The following is a 26,240-nucleotide window of genomic DNA, read 5'->3' on the forward strand; positions in this document are numbered from 1 at the left end:
TTCAAGAATTTAAAATTTTTTTTTGATGTTTGAAAATAATTCAATTTTTAAAATCATCCTTCACTCTTGTTTTGCATTAAGGGACTTTAGAATTAATAATTTTATTATTTTCTCTAATATATTATATTATTATTATTATTTTTTTTTCTTGAAGATTGTTAGGGAAAAAACATATTTTTAATGGTATTTTTTGCTTTATTTCTATGATAAAACAACTAAATTTCATTGTATTTAATGCATTATTTACTGAGCATTAAAACTCCTAACACTTGTTATATTTGGATATCTTAGTAAACTGAAAATAATAATAACATTTTATTATTATTGATTCCTGATATTTATTCCGAAGTTTGTTATATTCTAATGTTTTTTATATTCTAAAATTTAATTATAATTATTTAATATTTCATTATAATTCATCATTTGTCATTTTCAAAGTAATAAATCAAAGTAGCCAAATCTTTGTACGTAAGTGATTCTGACAAAAGAAAACATTTCAAGCTTTCTGTAAAAATGTTTTATGGCACTGGTGAAGATATTAGTGTATTTCATAGTAAAAGAATCAAAGTTATTTCCAAACCTTCAAAGAAAAAACAATCTATAAAAAATGCTGATTGTAAGTAGGATTAAATTTTGTTTTATCTTTCAGCAATTACTTTTCAATTAAATGTTATTAACTACCATGTACAATTTATCTTTCTTACAACTAATCTATTTGCTATGTTGCCTGTTTGTAGAAATCATTATTTATTTTAATATTGAGATCAATTTAATAGCTTTTTAATCTGATTTAGTATAGTTCGAGTGCATGTGTGTTAAAAACGTATTGTGGAATTGCAATTTCAATTCTAAACATCAACTTTGTGATAAGTTTTTTTTATCTATTATATTTTTATTATCTGTTCTTTACTAATATGTTACAATGCTTTTTTTTTTGTAGGTTTTCCCTCTCTGGTTAAATTATTTGGAAAGAAAAAAATGCAATAAAAATTTAATAACACTGAACTGCTCTTATCAATTCAGTTGTTGTTATTATTATTATTACTTAATTTTCACTTAAAGATAGACTTATATTGCTGGGCTGCCAACTTTCTGCACTTTTTGGGAAAATTTCTTATAGTTTTTTCTTGTTTTGATCAGTGACTTTTTGCATAGTAAATTTGACTTATTTTCCACGCCACTGCATCTGAATGATTCAATAGCTCATATGAAAAAACATTTAGTTCCTGTTCTTTTGTTCTGTAAAATTTTGTTCTTACAACTTGACCATAAATAACCAAACATTTTGAAATCTTTAATTTTTAATTGTATGTTCAATTGTTAAATGATAATGTTTTAATTTTTTGTTAATTTCTTTTGATTGTCTACCACTCTATAAAATATTCCACACAAAGCTTAGTAGTTGGCAGCCCCATATATTGTTCTAAGATACTAAAGGTAAATAAATAGTTAAATGCCACAGCCATGTGTCCTGTTTTGCCAGTCAGTTACAATGCACATAACTACTTTTTAAGAAGCTAAAACTTATGTGATCTTTTGTCAAAAATGTGGTAAGCTATAACCCTAAAATTAAAGAAAAAGAAAGATAGTTTGAGAAGATTCTCCCAACACAAAATTATGAATGTTAGCTGTACAATATTTTATTTTATATTACAGCAGATGTAAAGCTGTTTACATCTAAAACATGTTATAATTTCTTTTCTCACTGCTGAATTTGTTTTGTAGTGGATGATACTGAATCAGAGTCTGAGGAATTTACTGTTCATGGTGGTTACATTCATTATGGTTCTACTGTTAAGTTAGTCTCTTCAGTTACAGGAATGGCATTACCTAGACTGGTAATTTTTCAACTTTATTGTGTTTTCTTTTAATTTAACAACTTAATATGCAATAGTGCTTTTGTGTATCTTTCTGAATGTTGTCTTTGTTTTATTTTTAAATTTAAACTATATATTATTATTCTTTTTGAAAAGCAGAACAGAAAAATTACTTTTGGTAGTTTTAGTGGCAATATTGTTTTTGTGTATTTTTCAGAATGTTGTCTTTATTGTTTTTTTCTTATTAGGCTTCTTTGACTTTTTTGTTGTTTGAACATATTTAAATGACAAAAAAAAAATGGTTTTCTTTTTAAACTATATATTAATATTTTTTTGAAAAGAAGAAAAGAGAAAATTCAAAGCAATAAATTCTGTTTTCAAGCTACGAAAAATGGTGATTATGTGTCATGTTAATGCATTATATGATTAATTGTTTTAATTTTGTTCTTTTTAAGGAAAAACATTTTCATGCTGTTAATTAAAAAATATTAGGTTTATCTTTTAGGTATAATTAAAGAACTTTTTAATATTTTTTATGTTTGTTGCAAAACTGAATTTTTATGAATTCTTTATTTCTTAAGTTTTATTGAAAGTAATTTGGATTTTCGTGAATGTAACAATCTTACTTCTAGGTGGCCACCCACCTGGAGAACCTTGAAAACCTGGAATTATCAGGAAATTTTTTTATACTGGCAAAAATCAGGGAAATTTGGACAGAAACCTGGAAAAATCAGGGATTTTTTTAAAGAAAAGCTGGAATTTTTTCTTTGATTTTTCTTATTTTTACTAATTTAAATTATTTACTAATTTTCTTAATTAAAATTATTTTCCAACTGCTATACCCACTTTTAGACGAAAATTTATTGCCAAACAGTTAAAATACCATCAACTTAGCAATACTTCGCTTGCATCAAAATTAGGTTCATTATAACCATGTTAAACTCCCATGGTTTCTTAAAGAATAGAGAACCTTCCCAGGTCACCTCACTCCCATAAGGTGACCTGACTAGCACTCTATCCCATGAGTCAAAGATTATAAAATAACATTAAAAAAATAATATTTTAAATAAAATACTTTATAATATTGACACTTTTCTTGGTCCCATGCTAAACTTTATGAGGGGAAAAAAGCAAATTAACCTGGAAATTTTAGGATTTTTACCTGGAAAACCTGAAAAAATCAGGGAAATTTGAAACCTGATTTGAGTGGCCACCCTGTAACTTGCAAAAATAAAATTTGTTACAGTGATGTGATTGCTGCTTCAATCTGCCCCATAACTTATATTTTCCACAAAATTATTTTACACCTGTTCCAAAATAAAATTAAGGTCAGAAACTTTTGCTGCAGTTGTTCCAACGCAGGCTTTTTTTTCATTAAATTATAATGAACATTCTCCAAAAATTTGTATTCAACCACATAATACCTTATTGCTGTAATATTTTTGTTGGACTTAAAAAAAGCAATAAATATTTAGAATAAGCAATAAATAATGTATTTTTAAATAATGATATAAATGTGCATGCGTGTCCATGCATCTCCCTCTTGTAATATGTCTTATGCATATGTATTCTTATTACAGATAATAAGGAAAGTTGACAAACAGACAGCTCTTCTATATGCTGATGATCCAGTTTCACAACTTCGTAAATGTGCTTTTTACATGAAGGATACTGAAACAATGTACCTTTGTTTATCTCAGGAAAGAATTATACAGTTTCAGGTAACACATTTTTTTTAACGAACCGTAAACAAAATCCATGATGACTTTTTTAAAATTAAGTTACTAAATCTTTAATTAGATTTTTTTAACAAATTTAATTTATTCACAATAAATTGTAAACTCTCTTGAATGGTAATTAATTGACCCCTTCGTTGCAAACAGTAGATGTGTGATATTTCATTATTTTTATTGAATTCTGTAATTTTTGAGGGGTGTTTTCAGTATTTTTATGTACTTTTTCTTTAATTTCTCACATTCATTTTTTTAGTTTGCTCACATGTTTAAAACAAGGCCAAATTAATTCGTGTTTTCGTGCTTTTTTTTAGGATTAAGTGATTTATATAAAAGTTATGTATATCAGGGCTCTCACGGGCTGGAAGAACAGGGATAACCTCAAGGAATTTTATTCTGACTCTCGAAGGCAGGGAATAGTCGGGAAAAATTGCATATTTTTACAGAAACTTGGAAAACTCTCATACCTGGAAAAACTCAAAATTTTCAGCAGCAGTAATCAGTTATTGAGTTTCAATTTAAATAATTCTAACATCTGTTATAATTATTTGTTATAAAAATTTGACATTTTATTAAAACTTTTCCATGTTTCCATGCTTGTTCAATGATACTTTTTTTTCTTACAAGATCTAATATCTACACATAATTTTATATTTGACATTACTAATGAAATTAGAAATTTTCTGATGAAAAATTGCATGACTTACATAAAATATGGTCTGGATTTACATTGAAATTTTCTTGAAATACCTGGAAAAGTTAAGGAAATTTTTGTATAATATAACAGGTGGCAACCCTGTTATATTACACATAGTTGATTATAATAATCAGAAGTAAAACAGTAAAAATTATTTGAAAGAATTAATAAAATTTGTTATTTTCAGTAACTGTGGAGCTTTAAAATGTACCATTTACCTTTATAATCGGTAAAAATGTTATAAATAAAGGAATAAAATTATTACTGAATCACACAATTTGTCTTCTGAGAATAAATACAATTAAAATGTAAGATGATATATAATAAAACCTTGATATATAATTTCTAAATTATTATCACTTATCTTAGAATTAATAATTATTTTTTGTTTGCTTGACAGTTTATGTACAGTCTCTATGTGTCCTTTATTTCTTCATCTCTGTTTTATTTTTTACTTTAAATAAAATTTGAATAAAAAAATTAGTAAATTTAATTTTATTAAATAAAAAAATTAATTACATTAAAATAAAGTGCACAAGAATTAAGCTATATATTATATTAATTATAATAGTAATTACTAATAATTAAAATAGTTAAATTTTGTTCGTATTTTTATTGATGTAGAAAATAATAGAGGTAGTTATTAAAATTAAAAACAAAGTATCCTTTACATGAAATAGCTTTAAGTGTTTGAGTCATTTTTGGATTTGTAGGAATATTACTAAACGTTGTGAGATATGGGGACTTAAGAATGAAGTTCTTTCCGCAACAAAAAGTGAAGTGTTATGTAAATACTGACGCTCTGCTTGATACCCATTTGTTATTTTTTTCCAGCAAATTATCTAGTGATCCTTAATTGACCATCCTCTATTCTTAACTCCTACTCTTTTTTTATGACCATAACTCAGCTAAAATTGAAGGGAAATTTTTTTTTGTGGCCTCTTAGAGTTAGTCAAATTTAAACCAAATATTTATGTACCTAAAGGGAAAAATAGAAAATCTGTTGAGAGAAATGACATATAACCAGTATTTCAAGTTCTCTCCATTATAAAAACAAAATAATTCAATATGACATACATTAGGAATGAAAAAAAAATGATATGATATAATATAAATGGAAAAAAAATTACAAGTGTGAAACATATAAACGGTGCTTTGCTCTAGCTTAAAGTAATGGATTAAAACTAAGATCACAAATTAATCATTGCCCTTTTTCATTACTTTCAGTTGTGTTATTCACAAATTTTTACTGTAATACATTATGCTGTTTGGAGTAAATTTAGCAAAGATTTGTTAGCAGGCGTTCATACCTTTAATATTCACTTTTGCACTATTTCTTTCTTTAAGTATTGATGATTTTGTTTTATTTTTTTTTGAAAATTTCTCCTTTCCTCTCCTAAATTAATGATAGTTAAGGAGGTGATGCTGATAATAATAATGAGATGATAAAAAACATTATTCTTTCATGATTAATGTACTATTGAAATAGGATATTTCAGTTTAAATTGAAATCAATATATTTTGCATTTTCATTAGGCTACTCCATGTCCTAAAGAGCCTAACAAGGAGATGATAAACGATGGGGCTTCTTGGACAATCATTAGCACTGATAAAGCAGAATATATTTTTTATGAAGGAATGAGCCCTGTTCGCTCCACTGTTACTCCTGTTCCTGTTGTACATAGTCTTCAAGTAAGCATTTCTAATCACTAATAGTTAATTTTTATTATTCTGATTCAGACTATTGTAATATTTACACTTGATAAGATTACATAAAAATAATTTCATTTAATAGCTTTTTTTTCTTCCAGTTTTTGTTATACAAAAATATTAAAAAACATAACAGGGAGTCCTCTCTTTATTGTTAATACAGTGAACACCACACATATTTTGGAGGAAATCCCCATTAGGTCACAAATGCTGCTTAGGTGTGCAAGTGCTCATATTATGGAATAGTAATGTGAAACGTACTATTAACAGATTAAAATAAATTAAAATTAGATTCGTAATAAATAAAATTTAAGTAAATTTTAAATAACTTTTCAGTAATTGCTTAAAACATAGTAAAATTTTTAGTATTATTATATAATTCTTTATACTGCCAGTTACCAGTGACTTACTGAGGTAGTTTACTGAGTAGTTTAACCTTTTCTGGGGGGCTGTGACAGCAGTTGTCACATCTGATCTTGGGGTCCTGTGGTGGGACACTTTCAGTTTAAGAATAGGGGAAAAAATCTCCTCAGTTAAGAGAGAGGATCAAGTTACAGCAGGATGTGTTTTATTGTTTTAGTCACTAAGAGAGGTCTCACCTTTTTAAGTTAAGGGGTTTCTTTACATTTCTCACCTACCTTAAAACATCTATTCCAAGTTCGGGTACTTTTTTGTTTGTCTGCCGTTTTCTTACGTCTTCTCTAGTCAGTTTAATTGTTGCTATTTTTTTGTACAAATTTTTTCGTTCTAGTTGTGAGTTATATTTTGAACAAATTAATTTTTTCATTACAAATGTAATTTGACGAATATTTTCAATTTGTTTGTCTGCCATTTTCTTACGTCTTCTCTAGTCAGTTTAATTGTTGCTATTTTTTTGTACAAATTTTTTCGTTCTAGTTGTGAGTTATATTTTGAACAAATTAATTTTTTCATTACAAATGTAATTTGATGAATATTTTCAATTGTATTTAAAAAATATAGAATAATCAGAATCACTCTTTTAAGTAAATATAAATCAAATTTAAATAAAATATCAAAGAAATATATTTTATATAAACTCAAATAAATACTTTTTTTTTAAGTTATGTTTTAAATTCATGTTATAAGTATAGTTATTGGAATTTAAAACTTTTGATTATAATTCCTGCACTTTAAAACAATGTTCTTACATGATTTTAAATAAATATCTGCATTTCCGAAGAAAAATATGTATACTTAATACTACTCAAGAGTATTTATTCATACTTTAGGATGTAAAAATATTTTAAATGTCACATTTATAAATATATAATTTATAATTACTAGTGTATTTTTTATGTTAAAGAAATTGAAATCATAAACGCTATTTTTAACTTTTTTTAGAAAACCATTTTCCTTTTGTGGCAATTTTCATGTTTCTTTCCCTCTTTCTACACACAGTTTAACTTTTAGTTATACAGTGTAACGTCCCATATCCGAACGTCCCTTTCCCGGAAGGGTCGATTTCCCGGACACTTTTTAACAATCAAAATAAACAAACATCTCTCCATCATCCCCTTTCCATAAAAAAAAGAAGAAAAAAAGTCTTTTGACACATTTTTTTTTGTTGCATCGAACCCGTAAATCACCAGAAAGGAGAAGTGAAGATCTACCAAGACCATTGAGTGACCGTTAGTGACGCTCCTCCCTTGGAATGTAGGAAAAAGAGGGAGATTTGTTTTCAAAAGACCGCAACTGAGTCCCCTTCCCCCTCCTTTCCCATGCAGGTGGCTAGTAAAAGAGGCATTTCCTGGAACCTTTTTATTGAAAGAAGAAATACTGTGGAAAAGGGTAAACAGGACAAGCGTTAAGGTGGAGGGGGAGTCAAAATGGTCAATTTTGAATGGGTCTAAAAGGATATACGTCCTTGAGAAACAAAACATTCGTTCTTCCCCATACCATGTAATATTTAGGAGGCGGGGGGAAAAAGGGGGCAACATTCTCTCTTTAGCAGATTCTTTCAGTCATAGAAGAAAAAATAAAGAGAACCCGATCAGCGTGCCCCGCCTTTATGCTTGATTGATAGCCAATGATTGGAGAGAAAACAATAATTTGTTACTTCCCCATCCTCAACTTAAAGGATCTCCTCTTTACACTTATTTTCTTTCACAAATAAGGAGGAAATGAATTTTTCTCCTCCACCTACCACTTTAATTAATGGCGGGAATTTCTCTTTCTTGCTTGAATCATTCTAGTTAAAAATGGTGGATTATTATTTTCATATGTCAATTTTTTTTTGTTTTCTATATTTTAAGCAATAATATTTTTTTTCTAATATTTCATATTTTATTGATTAGATATTCTAATACTAAAACATTATTCCCCTTAAAAATAATGTTTATTTATTTTTTGCTTCTTAGATTTAGATCATTTTAAGCTTTGTTCCAGAATGACATGAATTTCCCCTTCCTGCTTGAATCGTTCTAGTTCAAAATGGCGGATTAATATTTTCATAACTGTTAAATTTTTTTGTTTTCCATATTTTCAGCAATAATATTTTTTTTCTAATATTTTATATTTGATTTAGATATTCTAATGCTAAAACATTGTTCCCCTTAAAAATAACGTTTATTTATTTTTTGCTTCTTAGATTCAGATCGTTTATTAAATCATTTTAAGCTTTGTTTACCTTGGGGGTCTATTATAAGGAAAAATCTATTATACAGACTTCTGGAAGTCCCACCGATTCCGGATACGCGACTTTACACTGTAGTTCTTAGAAATTCTTTTAATATCTCAGTTTTGTATCTTTTTATAAGATTGATTGAAGCTAAATTTTTGAACAATAAAATTCTACAAATCTATTACATGAGTAAGTTGAAGTCAATTGTGAATGACTATATTTTTTAAAAAAGATGTAAAAATGGAAGGGGAAAAAATTATATATGCTACGCAGTTTCGATAAAGTGCTTACTTTTCATGAAATTTGCAGCAAAATAAAAGAAATGAGCCTGATTGTTACATGCTAAGCATTTGCATTTGAAGCACATTAACTGAAATATTTATGAGTTTTCACTTTTTTGGAACTATTTTAAAAAGTCATAAAGGAAGTTGAAGAGAAAATTTTGTCAGAAATTTAGAACGCATATTAGATTCTAACTAAGAGTTCATGGGATAAATGTGCTAAGAATTGTGTTTTAAATTTCAAATTCGGTTAACGCATAAAGTATTTTTTTAAGGAATTATTTAAACTATTATATACTATTTAGAAAATTAATTCAAAAACTTTTGTATGTTTATTTTTAAATAATTAACATAGTTATTATAGCTTATAATTTTTTAAGAGATATTAAAAATTTATAAAATAAAAAGAATTTATTTGATAACACTTACTTTCTTAACAAGAAGAGAGGATCTTTCAAATTAGCCGTTATTGAGTTAGGGCGAAATTATCCTCATTTACCTTGCTTTCTTGTTTCATTATTATTATCAATAATAATAACAATAATGAATAAATGACTCTGATGATTAAAGAGAAAAAGTATTTATCATTTATTGAAGTGACCGGTATTTTTCATAAGTCGATAGATAGATGAAAAAGATGAAATAAAATAATACAGTCGCAGAGTTAATATCAGATTAAATTTCCTATATTTTCTTTTCCATCGGCTATGACTTAAATCCATTCACTAATAACTCAGACTGAAGAGACCTGTCTACAAAAATATGACATTACAACTATTTATGTTCTTTCCTAAGATTTATTATCTTTCGATAAGATATTAAATTTTCAACAATGCTACAAATATTTATAAATTAAAATATTGATATTTATTATGTATAATATAGATATTTATAATTAAATACATTAAGACCACTGTAAAAGAACTCTTTATGCATATAAAAATTGATTCAAAGAAAAATCAATTTTACTCGCGAACAAAAGGGTTTTTCCTCATTATGACCCGATTTCACTGCATGATAACTCTCAGGAAGAACTGATTTCACACTTAAAACATAGTAATCCCCAAAATGCAAGAGAGGAAGATCTATCCATTATTTACATGAAAAATGGATACACACCGAGCTTCTACCTTTGGTCCTCGAAATTTCCGACGTTTTTTTAACTCAATAAAAGAGTGCTTATGATCAGCGTGCACCTCATTAGCTTGTTTATTTTTTGTAGAAACATGTAAATAAACCAATCATTTTAATATGGCATCAAAGAGCTTATAAAAAATAGATATCACTTTAATAACTGATTTAAATAACGTCACCAATACCAAACTGAAATTTTCAAAAACCGAGTTACCTGTTGAAACAATATTCCAAAGAACAAAGTTTTTATAACTATTCTGCAAATGTGCAATAATATTTTTACATTTAAATGTTTAAATGTTTCATAATACTTTGAAAGTATTAATGTAAAACAATGACATACTACAATTACAATAATTTTAAAATAAATATATGATGAAAAATATTTGATGGAATGAGAAAAAAACTTTTTCCATAACCTTTAATAGAAATCAAACTTGAGAAAGATAAAAGATTCAATAAAATTACTTTCATGGTAAAGATTTTAATTGTTAATGTAGTTTAAAATAGGTATTGACATTGTAATTTATAGTTTTCTTTTTTTATTTGTCCTATATATATATATATATATATATAATATTTACAGTGACCTCTCACTTATGCACCACCTCTTTTATGCACCTTTTTCATTTATACGACGACTTTTACAGGTCCCAGTACATAAGGTATGAAAATAATGGTAAACATCCTTCGTTTATGCGTCGCTCTAAAAATAAATTTTTCAATTATGCACCGAAATTCTAGGCTAGCATTTTCATTCTTTTATCCTTTAAATATTTTTTTTCTTTTTCTAAAAAAATGTTTTAAATTAAAAATGAAGCAAATAAGCAATCCTTGTTACTGATGAAAAGAAATATATGTTGTTATATCCCATTGAATGTTCTTCCCCCTCTGACCTTTTCATTATTGTTGTTTCTGGAAGAACATTCTTTCTAGAATTTTGAATAGTGTGTTTTATCTGTTGCACCAACAACAATGAAAGCCCATTCATCTTTAAGAAAATGACCATTCCTCTTGTCCAGAGGTTACTTTTACTCCCATGCTGTTTTCTAGAAAAAGAAGACACCTGGAATATGAAAGATGAAAGAGACCGCAATCATTTACTTGCAGTCAGATGGACATCATGAGTAAATAAGAGGAGATTCAACTTATTGTGCAGCATATTATGACGTCAAGTACTTTTCTTAGAAATTTATCATGTGATGTTTCACCCCCTCCCATAAAATTCAAATTTTTTGTGAAGAACTGTTCATTTATATCTAACTAGAACTTGTGGACGACGAGAACGAGGTGGATGATAAAGTTCCTCCAATTCACACAGCAGTATTAGAAGCTTTAGACACTATTCGTGACTATTTACAATTTAATTTTGCTTCTGAAACTCCCCCTTATCACATTTATATGAACTGAAAAAACTGTTTTTGAAATACGTTGTCAAAAACAAATACAAACATGTATTGAGATTATTTTGTAAGAAAATAAATTGTCTTAAGCTATGTTAATTTTTTTCTTTGTATAATTATTGTAAATACCAAAACAGTATAAATATTAACATTTTATCTTTAGAAACATATTTATTCATATTGTCACTGCAATTTACGTTGCGTTTTAGAATTTCGAAGTTTTTCACTTATGCGCTTTTTTCTCTTGGCCCCTTACACCGGTGCATAAGTGAGAGTTCACTGTATATATATATATTATGATTGTGTGTGTGCTAATGCATAATTTTTTTATAGCTAACGTAATGAATAGTTTTTCGGAACTATGATTAGGATTATTTGTTGTTTATAGAATTTAAAACAATAAAATGAGGAAATTGTGACACACTGCACTAATTCTGAATGTTTGTAAAAAACTATAAATAGTCAACATGTGACATTCGGAATGTAACTTTTTACCCTGAATCGTATAAAACAACCAAAGAAGTTTTCCCACGCTTTTTCAGTTGTCAACAAAAAACTGGAATCCATCCCCAGTGGTATTTCTATTATCCCTAACTGCGGTGGTGTAAAAGATATCAAATGGCGTTTAGAATAACAGAGGGAGAAATAAAACTCTTGGGGATGTTTAACAATCAACACTTGACTTGTTCTAGGGATTAGTGGTTCCCTTTCTTGAATTCATCCCCCAGTCTCAGAAAGAGCCCACCAGAGGATCTAGATTTCTTATATTTGCACCCACATGAAAAGGTTAGCACTGATTGTGCTTAACTACTAAATCTTTTTACTATTTTTTTATCATAGCACTTATTTTAAACTATTTCTATATCAAGACTAATTTCTAGTTACAGTTATCATAGTGATAGGAACATTTAAAAATAATTTTTAAGATAGTGTTGCAATGTTTTGCTGTTATAAATGAATGTATAATTAAATATGTAAAGCATCGCTGTCTGCAATATGTATTGAATCTGCAATTTAGTATAATTTTTAAAATTTTTGTTCTATAAAATCTTTTTCTACATAGCAATGTCTTTGTCTTTTATATTTTGATGATATAGATTTCTAAATTTAATAGTTTATTTAATTTGTAGCATAAATATTTTAAAAAAACAAAATTAAAAGTAAATATTAAATTAAATAAATACATAATATAAATAAATGAATAGTATTATAATCTTATAATAATCTTAAATTATTATTAACATTAAAATTAATTTGATTGTTATGAATTCTGAGGAAGCTAATTTATTTGGTTTGGACTAGCATATAAAAATAAGTTGAAATGATAATAATATGAAAGAAAAAAAATAGTTGATATCTGTAAAAATCCTGAGAAATTTTAAAGGTTTGTTGAATTTATCTGTTAAATTATAACTCAGAAGCTTTTATAATCATTTGCAAAATTTTTATAAGTATATTATTTAATGTTTGAGTGATAAAACTGAAATTTCCAAGGTTATTTATTTTAAGCTTAAAATGAAACTTATTTTAACATTATTTTATGTTTAGAAATCAAACATAACATGATTAAAGTAATGTTATTGGATTCAGCGTCTTTTCTGCTTCTAAATAGTTATGCTGTAGTAATTAGACTCTACACGTTCTCTCTATTTTTAATTGAATTTAGTCTTTTTTTACTGTATTTTAAGTTAAAAAAATTTTAAGTTCTGTGTGTTGCAAAAAATAATTTATATCTTATTAATATTCACTATATAACTTATTAGAGAGGCATGATTGTTCAGTGGTTAAGACACTGATCTGTCATTGTGAGGAATTAGGGTTCGATGCCCGATGGTTGTTTGAAGCCCACACAGTTTCAGATCGATGGGTACCAACTTATCTAGGAAATATAGGCAGTCATCATTGTGCAATGCTGACCTTATTGCAACCATCACCCTGTCGGTCGCGTCTTTATGTAGCCTTAATTTCTATGACTTTCCTGTCCTAATGCTTCTGCAGTAGCTGCTCATTGTGAAGAACTAGGATTGTATTCCTGGTGTGTATTCTTTTATAATTTAAAACAAAAATTCCTAGATTTATAATTAAAAAACTATATATACTGTTCTATGCTATACATGAAGGCTTTTTTTTTTATATTTTTTTATTTTTGTTAACAGAAAGCGCTTCTATTACTTTAAATTAATTACGTATGTATTTGCTACTATTAAAAATATCTTTCAGAAAGGTATTATTATTAGAGAGAATTGTCGCAGATAGCTCGGAAAAAGTCTGCCACAGGGGTCAAAACTGTTCTCTAACTTTTGTTAATGGTTGACCAAATCAGAAAAGGTTGATTCTGTCCATTTTATAATCTGGTATTTTAAAATTAGCTATATGCACATACTAATATCTATCTTAATCTGTAATCTATCTTAATCTATTTTTTTTTTAACAATTCAGATCTTTCAGCAGTTCAGCCTCAAGCAATGGCTCCAAATTTTGTCACTGAAATACCTTTTAGTGCTGCATTTCCTGTGGTTCTACAAGCTGATACAGGAGGTAACCTATGTTGTCCACCAATTCATTTATAAATTTCTTTTTTTAACAGTATGTTTACAATATTTTGTTCAATAAGTAATAATCTTTCTTTTCAATTTAGTTAAAATGGTTTTTTTTAAAAAATAACTGAATTATTTTTTACATGATTTGTTTCACATGTTTAGAAATGTTGGCATAATAAATAGGCAGCTTGTGATGGGTGGAGCATCTTCACTCTTAGACTTAGAGGTTGGGCAGCTCCAAAAAGCAGGACACATAGACATATTGTACCCATATCCCTAAATCATGATTAACAAGAAAGTCTTATAGCTGAAATGTAGTTCTCCAAACACCGGACAGGAACGTCTTGCAGCTCATAGGCCTTCATGCAATGTTGCCTTAAATGCTCAAGTGAGCAGAATAGACCTCACAATCACAAAGTATATGTCATGAAGTCTCTTCTTCAAGATGACAACCTCGACAAAGAGGATTAGATTTAATGCCCATTACGTATAGGTGTTTTCTGAGGGTGCAGTGTCCAGTGAGAAGACCAATGATCTTCCTCAAACTGTTCATCTTTAGCTTAAAAAACTCTTTTTGACATACACTAGGACAGTCACAATTCAACTCTTTAGCTTGTTTCTGACCATCCGAGTTGTGCTAATGTTTATGAGCAATTTTGCCACAGAGCTTGAATATAGAATGCCCTGAATGATGTGGGAGAAATTCCGAAGGCTGATTCAGGGCCCCAGAAAATCACACTAGAGCCAGCAAGTGCTGCTTCATCAGCCAGTTCAGTTCCAAGAATGCCCATACGTCCTGGTATCCAATGTAGGTATACCTTGTTATGAGTAGAGAGGTCACAGAGCACCGAGAAGCACTCACACACTAATGACTCTTGACTGTTTCATTTAAGTAGATATTTGCTTTAACTTGTTGATATTTTGTGTCAAGAAATATATGGAGACATGGAGATGCAGTCTTCAAAATTGATTTTAATTTTGATTTGGAACCAAGTTGGGACAAATATTAACAATTTTGGCTATAAGTTTGGTTAACAGTCTACTTTGCTACATCACAAAATGAAAAACTAGCCTATTGTCTATTGAGTTACAAGTTAAATAATGTGTGCAAAAAAAAAATGCCAATATTAGCTTTTACCTAAGATTAACATACCAAAATGCTTTGCTAATTAATTTCCGTTAGTGCAAAAAATAATTTAAGTTATGTTTCTTTTTTTTTTTTTTTTTGCTAGATTTTCTCTTATTTATCTCTTTACATTTTGTGCACCATCTTTGGGACTAATTTTTGTTCAAATTAAAACAATTTAAAACTCATTTACCTAATAAATATTTCAAGCAAAAAAAAAAAATAATATCAAGTAACTATTTCTTATTATTGTTTAATTGTGATGTATGTGCAGATTTTGCTTTTAATATATTAAAAAAAAATTATTTTTACTACTTTTTTTGGAAAATTTCCCATTAACTATTTTAAAAATAATAAATAATTATTAAAGTTAATTTTTGTTTTGGGTAGATGAGTTTTATAAATGAGAAGTTAAAATGTTTTGCAATTACTTCTAAGAAGTATAATGTGTAAAATATAAAGGTAAAGTGTAAAATTCCACTTCTCTACTGATGAAAATATTAAAACTACAGTTTCCAGTTTTCATATGCACCCTCCTCTTTTCTTGATTCTAGTGCGGAAATTCGGGTCTATTAAATAAAATAAAAATGATTGTGCAATCTTTTCATCTAATGTCATTAGTTAAACAGGGTTGCCACTCCACAGGGAAAATCTGAAAAATTCAGGGAATTTTAAAATTTTCTTTACAAACTGGGAATTTGATTTCTTATTTTTGTCTTTTAAAAATTGCAGACTCTCAAGCCCAATCTATGGTATATTTAAAGATGATATTTCAGCTACCCATCACGTGTTGTTGTTACTTAAGAAGTCTAACATGCAAATGAGAGACTTCTTGTGATCATAGGCAAGAGAAATGTAAAGGGAATCTAAAAGATATATTTGAAACAAAAGTGAAATTCCTTTTTTATTTTTTCAAGAAAAATAAAATAAAGATCAAATTACTGAAGTAAAAATTTTTTAGTAGTAGCTCTATATAAGCAATTTTCATGGAATCTTAAGAAAAATTACAATTTTCTAAAGTTCTAAAAATTCAGAAAAACATTCTGAAAATAATCGTTTTTATGTTCTGTGTAAGTGTTTATGATTCTGTTACAATTTACTGTTGCACTTAAATTTTCAGGCAAGAGTTTGAATCATTCAAAAACGATGAAAATGAATTGTTATCTACTTCTTCTGAGGTAGTTGGCCTGATAGTGACTTTGTAAGCAAGAGACAAATTCGATGGCAAAGATGATGCTGGAAATACAGTATGACTTTATATTCTGTTGCTTTGCGCCCAAGTTTCCCAACCTGGTAGCTGAGGACCCAGTTACTGGTTATTACCTTATCTTAATTATTTTGATGTTAAATTTACAATTATGCAAAATTAAATGAGAAGTTGCGAGTTTGAAATTTTTGCTTTTTTGATTGTATTATTTTCATCGTGTGTATACAGGTTCCTTTATTACTCGGCCTACATTGATCTACTTTTCTTTTAAAATCTCAAGAAACTGAAGCTGGAAAATATATTTTATAATGAAAAACTTCATTACCTTTAAATATAAGGTAAGAAAGGTTGAAATGTTTTAGTGCTTATGTCTTTAGATAAATCAGATGTAGTCCCAGCTCTGTTTTGTCTCTGCACCGCTGCTGCTTCTCTTGTTGACCATAATTTTTTTTTTTGTCTTTCACTTTTATTTTTAATTTCTTTGTTTCATTTCCTCATTCAGTCTGGTGTCATTTTGTTTTGAGTGCTCAAAGCATGTCACTTTTAATAGTTAAATGATCTGTGATGTTGGTCACAACACACTGAATTAATTATTTAAGAAGGAAAGAGAGTAGACGGTGAGAGGCCGACATATGAGGTTCTTTTTTTTTCTTTCTCTAATAGCGTAAATTATTAAATTTTCTGTTAAATTTTGCTGCTGGGGGCTATTGTTTTTGTTTTCAGATCATTATTATTATTTTTAATTGTGTAAAGGATATTACTTCTATTACGACTCAAAAACATTACAGGCTTGCCAGGCGTGAATGAGAAGAAACAAAAATTATTTGATTCATTAAACGTGAATTGGATTTATTACAAAATTGAGTAGTCACTGAGGCTGTTAAAGTTTTTTCATCTCCTTTTTAATGTCCTTTGTTTGTTTGTTTTTGTGTGAGTATGCAATGCTGTTTAAGCTTAGCCCAGTGTTGCTGATTTTTGCAAATTCTTTTTTTCAAACAGTACAAGCGTAAATGTTAAAAATATGCAGATGATAAATATTAGGTGCACTTGAATTTCCTGTATTTTGTATTTGTTATAAGTATGATGATTTTCAACCAAAAACCAACAAAAAGGAAGGCTTTGTTTAATGCTGGTTGTCATAAAGATGGAAGTATAGGAATCTATCTAGAGAAACATGTGATACGATGTTTGGGAATTGGTGATTTTTAGAACAGTTGTGTGCTGAGAGAGGATAAAGATAGTGAGAGGTAAAGAGGTTACTTTTCTCACAAGTCACTTTCTTAAAACATAGTAACTTTTATTCACTGTTTTTAAGGCTTAGTCACTTATCTCACTTTTTTTTTAATCCCACCCCCCCTCCATTTCAATCAAAAGAAAGATTTCATATTTTCCTAAACCCATGATGATACAATTCTCTTGCTCTAGCAAAGAAGGACTATGGGTGGGGCATAGAGGAGGATTGAATATGTGAAGAAAGATAGACAATTTCCACTCTCTAATGAACTCCTCTTGAAATGCACGAGAATTCATTCATGGTACCGAGGAATGATTTTAGTCATCATCTATCTTAAGTTTCGTTTTCTTATCTGCTGTGGAGCTGCAGAACATGAAATTTTGTGTATTTCTCCTTGAATTGAACTTCCTTTTTCTGTAGGGCTCATACGCACCTTAAATGGGCTTAGCATAATTTTGAACCAGAGAAATTAAGCACTGTTAAAGTTTTTATTTTACGCTGAAAGTGTTTAGAAGTTCTTATTTTTTCTTCAAAAGAAAAAACTTAAATAAAATGTCTACTTTTATATTATATTTTTTTTCTCCCTTTTTAAAAATTTCATTCATTTTAAATAAGATATTATATCATGGGAATTCAAGTAATCTCTTTTTGGCATGTTATTTCACACCATTGAATGTTTTTTTTATTATTTTTAATGTCAATAGTTATTCAGAATTTTTTTAGTCCTTTCTATGTGGTTCTTCAAATTGTGCTGTTTTTTATACAATGTTATGACACTCAAATTTTATATTGGAGAATATCAGGTTGATTCACCGTAAATTTACTTGGTTTTATAATCGTTTTATCAGTCAAATGATTGAAAAAATTCTGCAAATCTTTTTTTCACATGGTTTTTTAAATCTTCATATTTTAATTAATACGATGTTTATTAAGTTACGCATATTTCAGTCACAACTATTTGTTAATGATTTATTTGAAAATCATTATTGGACGTGTTTGATTTCATCGTAATTTCTTATAGTTTCATTTCCAGTGTTTACTTTAGGCGCTCATGCAAATTTTTTAAATTTCGACAACCCTTTTCTCGTGGTTTTTTAATGTGATGTTATTACTACTTGCCTTTTTCACCTTAAAGTTAACTTTTTTTACACACTCGATTCAGGGCGATTACGTATTAAATTAATGTTGTTTTCTGATAAATTTTGCATTCACTTAATTTCATGTTAATACGATGTTATATTTCTGATCAAAGCGATGTTGTAACGACTCTGGAATTTCAGGTTTCAGTAATGACAATTTGTTAATGATTTATTCAAAAATTGCTATTAACGAGTTTGCTTCTATCGTGATTCCGCTTTTTTTCCTCTGAGAAATTTTTCAACCATTTTTGTTTTTTTTTTTTTAAAAATTTCATTTTTTATACAATGTTATTACAAATGCATATTTCGAATTTAACTTGCTTAGGACAATGATTAAATGTGTCCATTTTCGCACACATTTCCAATTTTGATACTTTTAAGACGATATTGTTATTTTTTATTTTATTAATTACTTTTTGCCACATTCGTTTTGCGCCATTTCTATTGTAAAAGTTTTTTTTTGCAATAATAGTTATTTAACGTTTTTTCAGTTTTTCACATCGTATTTAAAAACACATGGTTTTTTGACTCCTGAAGAGAAGCACATCTCAATAATTGTGTATTGACTTAACATGATAGCAACAATATTTTTGTTGTATACTTTTACTGCTTCTTTAATATAATAAATTATATCAAGGAAGCAGTAAATAGTTTAAGCCATAGTAGCTAAAGTTAAACTTTTTTTTCAAAAAATAATTTCAGTAGCATTAAATTTAAGCAATAAACAGCTGCAGCAATAAATGTTTCTAAACCAATTTTTTTATTTTAAAATGTATATTTTTAAGGTTATTCGGATGTTGCCTGAATATTAACACTGTTTTAAATTAAGCCCTTATTTATAATTTTTTTAAAAATTTAGTCACTTTTTTCACTACTTCTTCTACAATGACCTGCGCTGAGCCCTGCAACTACCAAAAAATGTGATCAGAAAACGATGTGGATTTATGGTGTAATCATGTTACTGACCAAGTGGTTAAAAGTTATACCTTAAATTCGAAATTTGTGTGTTAATATAGCATCGTATTTAAAGTACAAACATTTGAAAAGCTGTGTGGAATAAGCTAAATGAATGATGATAGCAGCAAAAAAACGATGAGAAAATGACATCAATGTATGAAGGACAAAAAAAAAAAAATAAAATAATTAAGAAATAAGTAGAAGTAATAAATAAAAAATAAATAGAATGAATTGTGATTTGAATGAGTATTGACAATACAATAAAAAAGATATTGCTTTTAAGAGGCACTGGAACAAGAAACCGGGGAAGGAAGCTGTTGAGATGGGCTGATTTGGCGAAGTCTAATGTTCTTGCAATTAATGAAACGAAATGGATTTCTAAGATAAATCAAAAGTTGTTAGAATGAAATCTTCAGAGGAAGGCATTGGCCCACTTTAGGCTGTCTGGCCAATTATGTTGATGAGAATGATGTTCGAGAGCATCATTACGAACCGTTCGATAGAATCATTACAACTCGTCAGCAAGAATTTGAAGAACAGATAGAGTGGAAATTTAGTTTAATTGAAACTTAATGTTCTAACATGGGAAATTCAAGATAACTATTCTCAAAGAAAAAGTTAAACTTTTTTAAGAAGCAGAAAGCGATTAATGAGCAGATTAATTTGATAAATAATAACAGTATAAATACTAATTTCAATGAAACTGAATGATCTGTGTTTGTTTCTCCTAATGCCACTCCACGGGGAAAACCTGGAAAATAAAGAGAATTTGAAAATCATCTGAAATGACAGGGAATTTTGGGGTTTTCCTTACAAACTTAAATACAGGGAATTTTTTTTTCTTAATTTAATCTTTTGAAAAGTGTTGACCACTCAATGCACATTGTATGTGATATTTAAGGATGATGTCTCTGCTATACTAAACTATTTAATTTACTGCAGCATTATGTGTTTTTAGTATGTTAAGCTGTTTAGTATGTTTTCCTGCAATCAAAACTAGCCTAATATAGCTCAGTCAAGAGCACAATGATTGTATGTTTCCTCTTAATATATTGTGTATAATACCTACGGTGAATTTTTTTTTTCCAGTTTTGAGAGGCAACCCTGTAATCTTTAGGAAAGACAATAAAACCATAACTGAGAAAGAAAGTTTAAAACTTTTTATTCAAGCTACACAAATATAACGTAAAAGCTTAAATTTGCGATAATAATTAATGCATTTTTATGTATATAATTGTAAGAATTTTTTTTTATTTTAGAAGAAATTATTCTGAGATAATGTTTCTTTAATTGTCTTTGCATGACATATTTTTATTATGAAGAAGTCTTATTTTTTGTAATTGTTACATAATAATATAAATCTATTTTTAATGTACTTGAATTTTTACTGCCAACTTATCCTTGGGCAGAATGTCAATTTGCATTAAAAAATAACTTTACTTGAAAAAATATATTTAACACAGTATTATTCCATATGTCTACTTGAATATTGTATAATGCCATACCAGAAGCATTTCATCCAATAAAACATCAGCACATTTGGTTGATGATCAATCGAAAAATGTCTACTGTTTTTTATATTTTAATAATAACATGAATGTTAAATACTTTCAATAGCATTTACACATATTGAATCATTTCTATAAAAAAATGTAAGCAAATTTTTGTGAATAAGAAGTCACGAAAATTTGTTTTGATGTCATGAATTTTTTTTCCTGGGACCTGGTGAACACCTTGTAGAGTTAGTAAATGTTAGCAGTTGTTGTTCGTAAGCACTTACAATACTTTTTTAATTTTAAGTCAGAATGTTTTTTTATAAGAAATAGTAGCTTAACATTTATATACAGTACACTCTTGATGTCTCAAAGTTGAAGGGACACTTAAGAATTTTCGAGATAGCGAGTTTTCACGATAGCAAATTAGGAAATGTTCTAAAAAGTAGAAAAATATATTCTAAAATATGACTTTAAAAAGTAGAGTCACGAAACATCAGAATAACTACTAATACATTTTGATGTTATGATAGTTGACTAAAAGTCTTAATACACCAATAATAATTTTATTTTTAAATGTAAGACAAAATAATTATGCACTAGATAGAAAATAATGGGCTTACCTTGTGATTCATTTTTTATTTCAAAAAAAGTCCACATAACAAGGTTTTATAATGAACTCTTCGACATAAGAATTCAAATTAACATTAGGTGGATAGGTGATGCATATCTACCAACTCTACTGGATTTTGCCAGTTTCTCCTGCTCTACTAGTTTCATTAAAATTGTTCTTCTTTTTGTACATTTTAGAAAAATACATAAAATTGAGAAAGTTTCCTAAAAAAATCCCTATTGAATTTTTGTACAGACTATTGTTTGAATACTTAAATAAGTATTCCTAATACATAATGAAGCGAATCTCATTTAAAGAAATCAGTTCAAAGCTTTTACATTAAATATAAAATCTTTTAACTATCTTTAATGAATTAAATGCACTTTACTATTTGAAATTCTGAGTAAACATAATATTTCAAGTTCATTTAATGTAAATCATATCTGGAAATTTTTGCAGTTTTACTACGTTGGTGACTATAAAATTTTCTGAGTGTAAAATATTTAGTACTTTATGCAACAATTACCATGAAATTTATATTATGTCGTAAAATCTACTGGATTTTTTCCTACTCATGTAGGCAGCTATGATAATACTAAGAAGGAATATTTTTTTTTGTTGACATAACGAGGTTATCGAAAGTATACGGTATATAGAATGAATGTCTAGGATTCACTCAAATGTTATTTTTTTCTATAGCTCGACAATGGACGTGTTTGTATTCCTGAGATCTTGAGGGCCTCAATTTTGAGTTTAAATCCGTTGCCGAATTCATAGTTCGTAATGTCACAAAAAGTTTAATCGGTTCAGTTGTTTTGGAATCAAAGCAAATTTGGGTGCTTCAGAGAAATGAGAGTCAACTATACTCACTAAAAAATTTAAACCGATTTTGTTTTTGAATAGTTTAGAAAGTCGCTTGATTTTAATATATTGATGAAACTTATCAGTTGAAAAAGTTTGGTGTTCTCTATTATAAGTATGAAATTTTTCTTCAAACTATAAAGCTAATTTTTAAATCTAAGATGGACACTTATATTTCTTTTAGAATATAATTACCAGTGTGACGCTCGCAACAATTTCACTTTCCAAAGGTGTGATGTAATGAAGTTCAACTCAAATATTTTAGTGGTAAATTGCATGCTTTGCTTCAATATATATCATATATATATATTTTTATCATAGTGAATCATCGAATCACTTTGAATTAAGAATACTACTGTAAATTTAATGATTTGACTGTAATATGTTTAAAAAAAATCATTGTCAGCTAAGTTATTCATGCTCAATTAATAATTATATTATTCAAAATGTAACAGTTATTAAAAAATAACTTGCTTGAAGATTTATAGAATGTAGAATAACCATTTCTCCTATTTTTCAAAAGAACATAAAAAATTGGCCGTATAATTAGACGTTATAAATTGGTGCTCCTCTTATTTTAGCTGATTTTTATGTTCTTACAGGAAACTGGAAATTTATTTAAAAGTGAGGTTTTCAAAAAGAAATCGAAGAAATAATAAGAATTTATGGGCAGTTAAAGCTCCAAAGCTCAGTGCCCAATCCTAGGGACATCTTATTTTACACACAGTTATCCCAATTTATTCAATTTAGTAACTATCAAAAAATGTTAAGTTATGTTTTTTGTTTTTGAGTTATTGAAAGAAAAACGTGCTATATTTTGCTTGAGAAAATGTGTTTTTTTAATTCTCCATAAAATTTAAATCTGTATTGTTTATTATTTTTATTTAGTCATTCAATATTGTTCACTTTTAGGCATACAAACATTTTTTAGTAATCTAATTCGCAATTTTATTAATCATTAGTAGATTAAATAATGAAAAATTATATTTTGTATCTAGCCATCATAACATTTTTGGATAAATAAGTTTTATAATGTACTATAATTTTTCAATTCGTATAATCATTTTTCATGATATATGTAAACAAAATTTTCAAGAACTAACATTATGGGGTCTTAACTTTTGATGGATTTTCTGACTTTATTGTTGCAATTATATTTTTTAGATTTTAAAATGTTTAGTTTATCAGATCAGCTATTTGCTGCAGATACTAGTTTCTATAAAAATTTATTTTTAAAAGTGTTCTTGTTTTAATAAAAAAAAAGATGAAGTATGTATTTAGTAACATTAAAGAATATTGAAATTTTTGACAACTTCAAGTTTTCATATAGGATTCTTTTACTTTACACATTGTAAAAATAACTTGCAGTAAAAGGCATTGCAATAATAAATTTATGAGGTATCAGAAGGTATTTAAATTTTGCTATTAAATAATACAATAAAAAATTACATTTAGCTTTTTTGTTTGGTTGCATTATTTTTTGATTATTTTATTTCAATAGCATTTTTTTCCCTGTCACATAGTACTATACATAATTTTTAATATCTCTATGAAATGTTTTATTCGAACTTCAATCTCCATTACATTTCATTTTTAATAAACTAGGAAGAACTAGAACTTGTCAATAGGCGCCAAAGCTAGCCGCCACATTAGTCCAGACCTTTGATGTTATCTGAAGATCCATGGACACGAAAACAACAACAGAATTAGAACTTAACTAGGTTATTATTATTTTACACAGAATTAAACATATAATTTTTTTCAATGATATATTTTTTTCATGGCATACTCAGAAATAACTGAAGTATTCTATTTGTTACATAGGCAAGCAAGGTATAAACAAATGATTTAAGCAAATTATTTTTATCTTGTCCTATGTTTAAGACTTTCAATTTTTACTTTTTAAAGAAATTTTTTTTCGTAATGATGATCCTTTTTATTCATTTAATTTTGATAAAGCATACTTATTTTTTTTTTAAAATCTGAATTGGAGATGCTTAAATTTCTTTTCTTAAAAAAAAGTTTTTTAAAATATCATTCTATTACTTAAGAATTTATAATGATTTTTATATTGAGAAATTTTAAAAATTTAGCCTATTATTTATTTTATTAAAGCTTACTTTTTTCATAATTTTTTTGTTACTTAGTTATTTTCTTAAAAAATTTTAATTCTATAAGTAAACAAGCTCTCGTATATTTTAATATTTGTTCGATTTAATGCTTCCTTTTAATAGAGTGAATATTTAAATTCTATATTTTTCTTTTAATTGAGTAGTTTAATTCATTTTTACGATAAAATATTTTTGTTTATATAACAAGGCTTAATTTATTTTTAGAGAGAAGTATATGGAACACAGAAAAAGACGTCCAGCAACTTAATTCCATACATTTCCCCACGGAAAGGCATTGCCACACGTTTCGGAAACAAGAATTGAGACCCTTGGCTAATCTTTTACAATTAAGTTTATTCTAGTTTGATTTTTCGTAAGAAAATGAATTCAATTTTATGTCAAAGAATGTGAATTACTTCTTTTTTGTAAATAATGCTTTTATTTTACAAGCCTACTTATAGCTAGCAATAAAATATTTGTTTTCTAAGATCATAAATTAAGTTTTATGTATTTTATTTTAAATTTGTATTCTTTGTAGCCTATAAATGCTTCCTAAGTCCCCCATTTTAATTTTAGCATTTCTTACCTTCAGTCACCATATTTTTTTCCGAAATGAAATTAATTAATAAGAAATTTTGCATACTTTGTCCTATTTTATTTGAGTGATTCTATGTTTTCTTTAACCCTGTATTATATTTTTATTGACGAATGTAAGCTACTCAAAATATTCACTCGAACCAACTTTCAAAATTTGTAATTCTGCAATATCATTTCATGATGTTGCTTATCATTAAATTTCCATTGTTCACTTGCGTTGGGATTAGCCTTTTCACCAGAAAATTTATTCTTGGAAGCATTGATAGCTTAATTTAAGATAAAAAACTAATTTGCTTTAATTTCATGATTTACTCCCAGTTTTAAAGCACCATTTCCAAAATCACATTAAATTTTGATTTAGGAAATATATTTTCAACTTATAAATTGCAATGTTAAAAAGAAATAATCTTAACACGGTCTTAAAAAAGTTGTTATAAAGTAAGTTCAGATTTTCCTTTTTTTTTTTTAATAATTAAGCTACCCTGTAATGAAATAAGTGCCATATCAGATTGCTTGGACAGCTTTTAAATGTGATAATCTTGTTTTTTTTTTAAAATAAAAAAAAGGTTCTTTACAAGTGTATAGGGTGTTCATAAAATAGGAATTCCTTACTCAAGATGGATGGTTTGTGTAAAGGTAGACCATAAGAAATATTTAGGGACAATGACTGATAGACCACAAGGTCTAATAGAGATTATTGGCGGAGCTTGCTGAGACAACCTTGTCTGTCGTGAATTAGTCTTGTCTGAGTATTGAAATAATTCCTGGAGTTTTTTTTTTTTTTTTTTTTGGAGTTATTGAAATAATTCTGCTTAAATATGTGCAGCAAAATTTATTTTCTCATTTAAAAATGAGCAAATTTGTGATTTGTTTATTTTATTCAGCTTATTTAGTATGTTACCTAATGTATCTCTTATCTTTCACGAAATAAATGCTTAGAAAAACA

The 26,240-nt window shown here is 27.6% G+C and overlaps 1 protein-coding gene and 1 long non-coding RNA gene across 3 annotated transcripts; both read left to right on the forward strand.

Moving 5' to 3' along the window:
* Nucleotides 1-432: 432 nt before the first annotated feature.
* LOC147817083 (recombining binding protein suppressor of hairless-like) lies at nucleotides 433-17,109 on the forward strand. Of its 2 annotated transcripts, none has more exons than XM_087154521.1 (6): nucleotides 433-616; nucleotides 1,726-1,838; nucleotides 3,398-3,538; nucleotides 5,784-5,939; nucleotides 13,856-14,002; nucleotides 16,203-17,109. In XM_087154521.1, exons 1-6 carry the CDS (start codon nucleotides 514-516, stop codon nucleotides 16,212-16,214), a joined length of 672 nt encoding a protein of 223 aa, XP_087010647.1. In that variant the 5' UTR covers nucleotides 433-513; the 3' UTR covers nucleotides 16,215-17,109. The 2 variants fall into 2 exon arrangements, with proteins under 2 accessions (XP_087010647.1, XP_087010650.1); XM_087154524.1 differs by having other exon boundaries at nucleotides 436-616; nucleotides 13,856-13,954.
* On the forward strand, nucleotides 16,268-26,240 carry LOC147817084 (uncharacterized). Its single transcript, XR_015430227.1, has 4 exons — nucleotides 16,268-16,397; nucleotides 22,771-22,853; nucleotides 24,192-24,307; nucleotides 24,923-26,240. It is a non-coding gene; the product is annotated as an uncharacterized LOC147817084 (long non-coding RNA).

This window comes from Parasteatoda tepidariorum, chromosome 1 (assembly GCF_982258835.1).
Source record: "Parasteatoda tepidariorum strain Cologne lab strain chromosome 1, Ptep-v5.0, whole genome shotgun sequence".
Classification (NCBI taxonomy): Eukaryota; Metazoa; Arthropoda; class Arachnida; order Araneae; family Theridiidae; genus Parasteatoda; species Parasteatoda tepidariorum.

Bases quoted from the DNA above. Each gene is read 5' to 3' on its own strand.
- LOC147817083 (XM_087154521.1), top strand. From the start codon at position 514: ATGTTTTATGGCACTGGTGAAGATATTAGTGTATTTCATAGTAAAAGA. The intron at 617-1,725 runs GTAAGTAGGATT...TTTGTTTTGTAG, and splicing joins ATCTATAAAAAATGCTGATT to TGGATGATACTGAATCAGAG. The intron at 5,940-13,855 runs GTAAGCATTTCT...TTAACAATTCAG, and splicing joins CTGTTGTACATAGTCTTCAA to ATCTTTCAGCAGTTCAGCCT.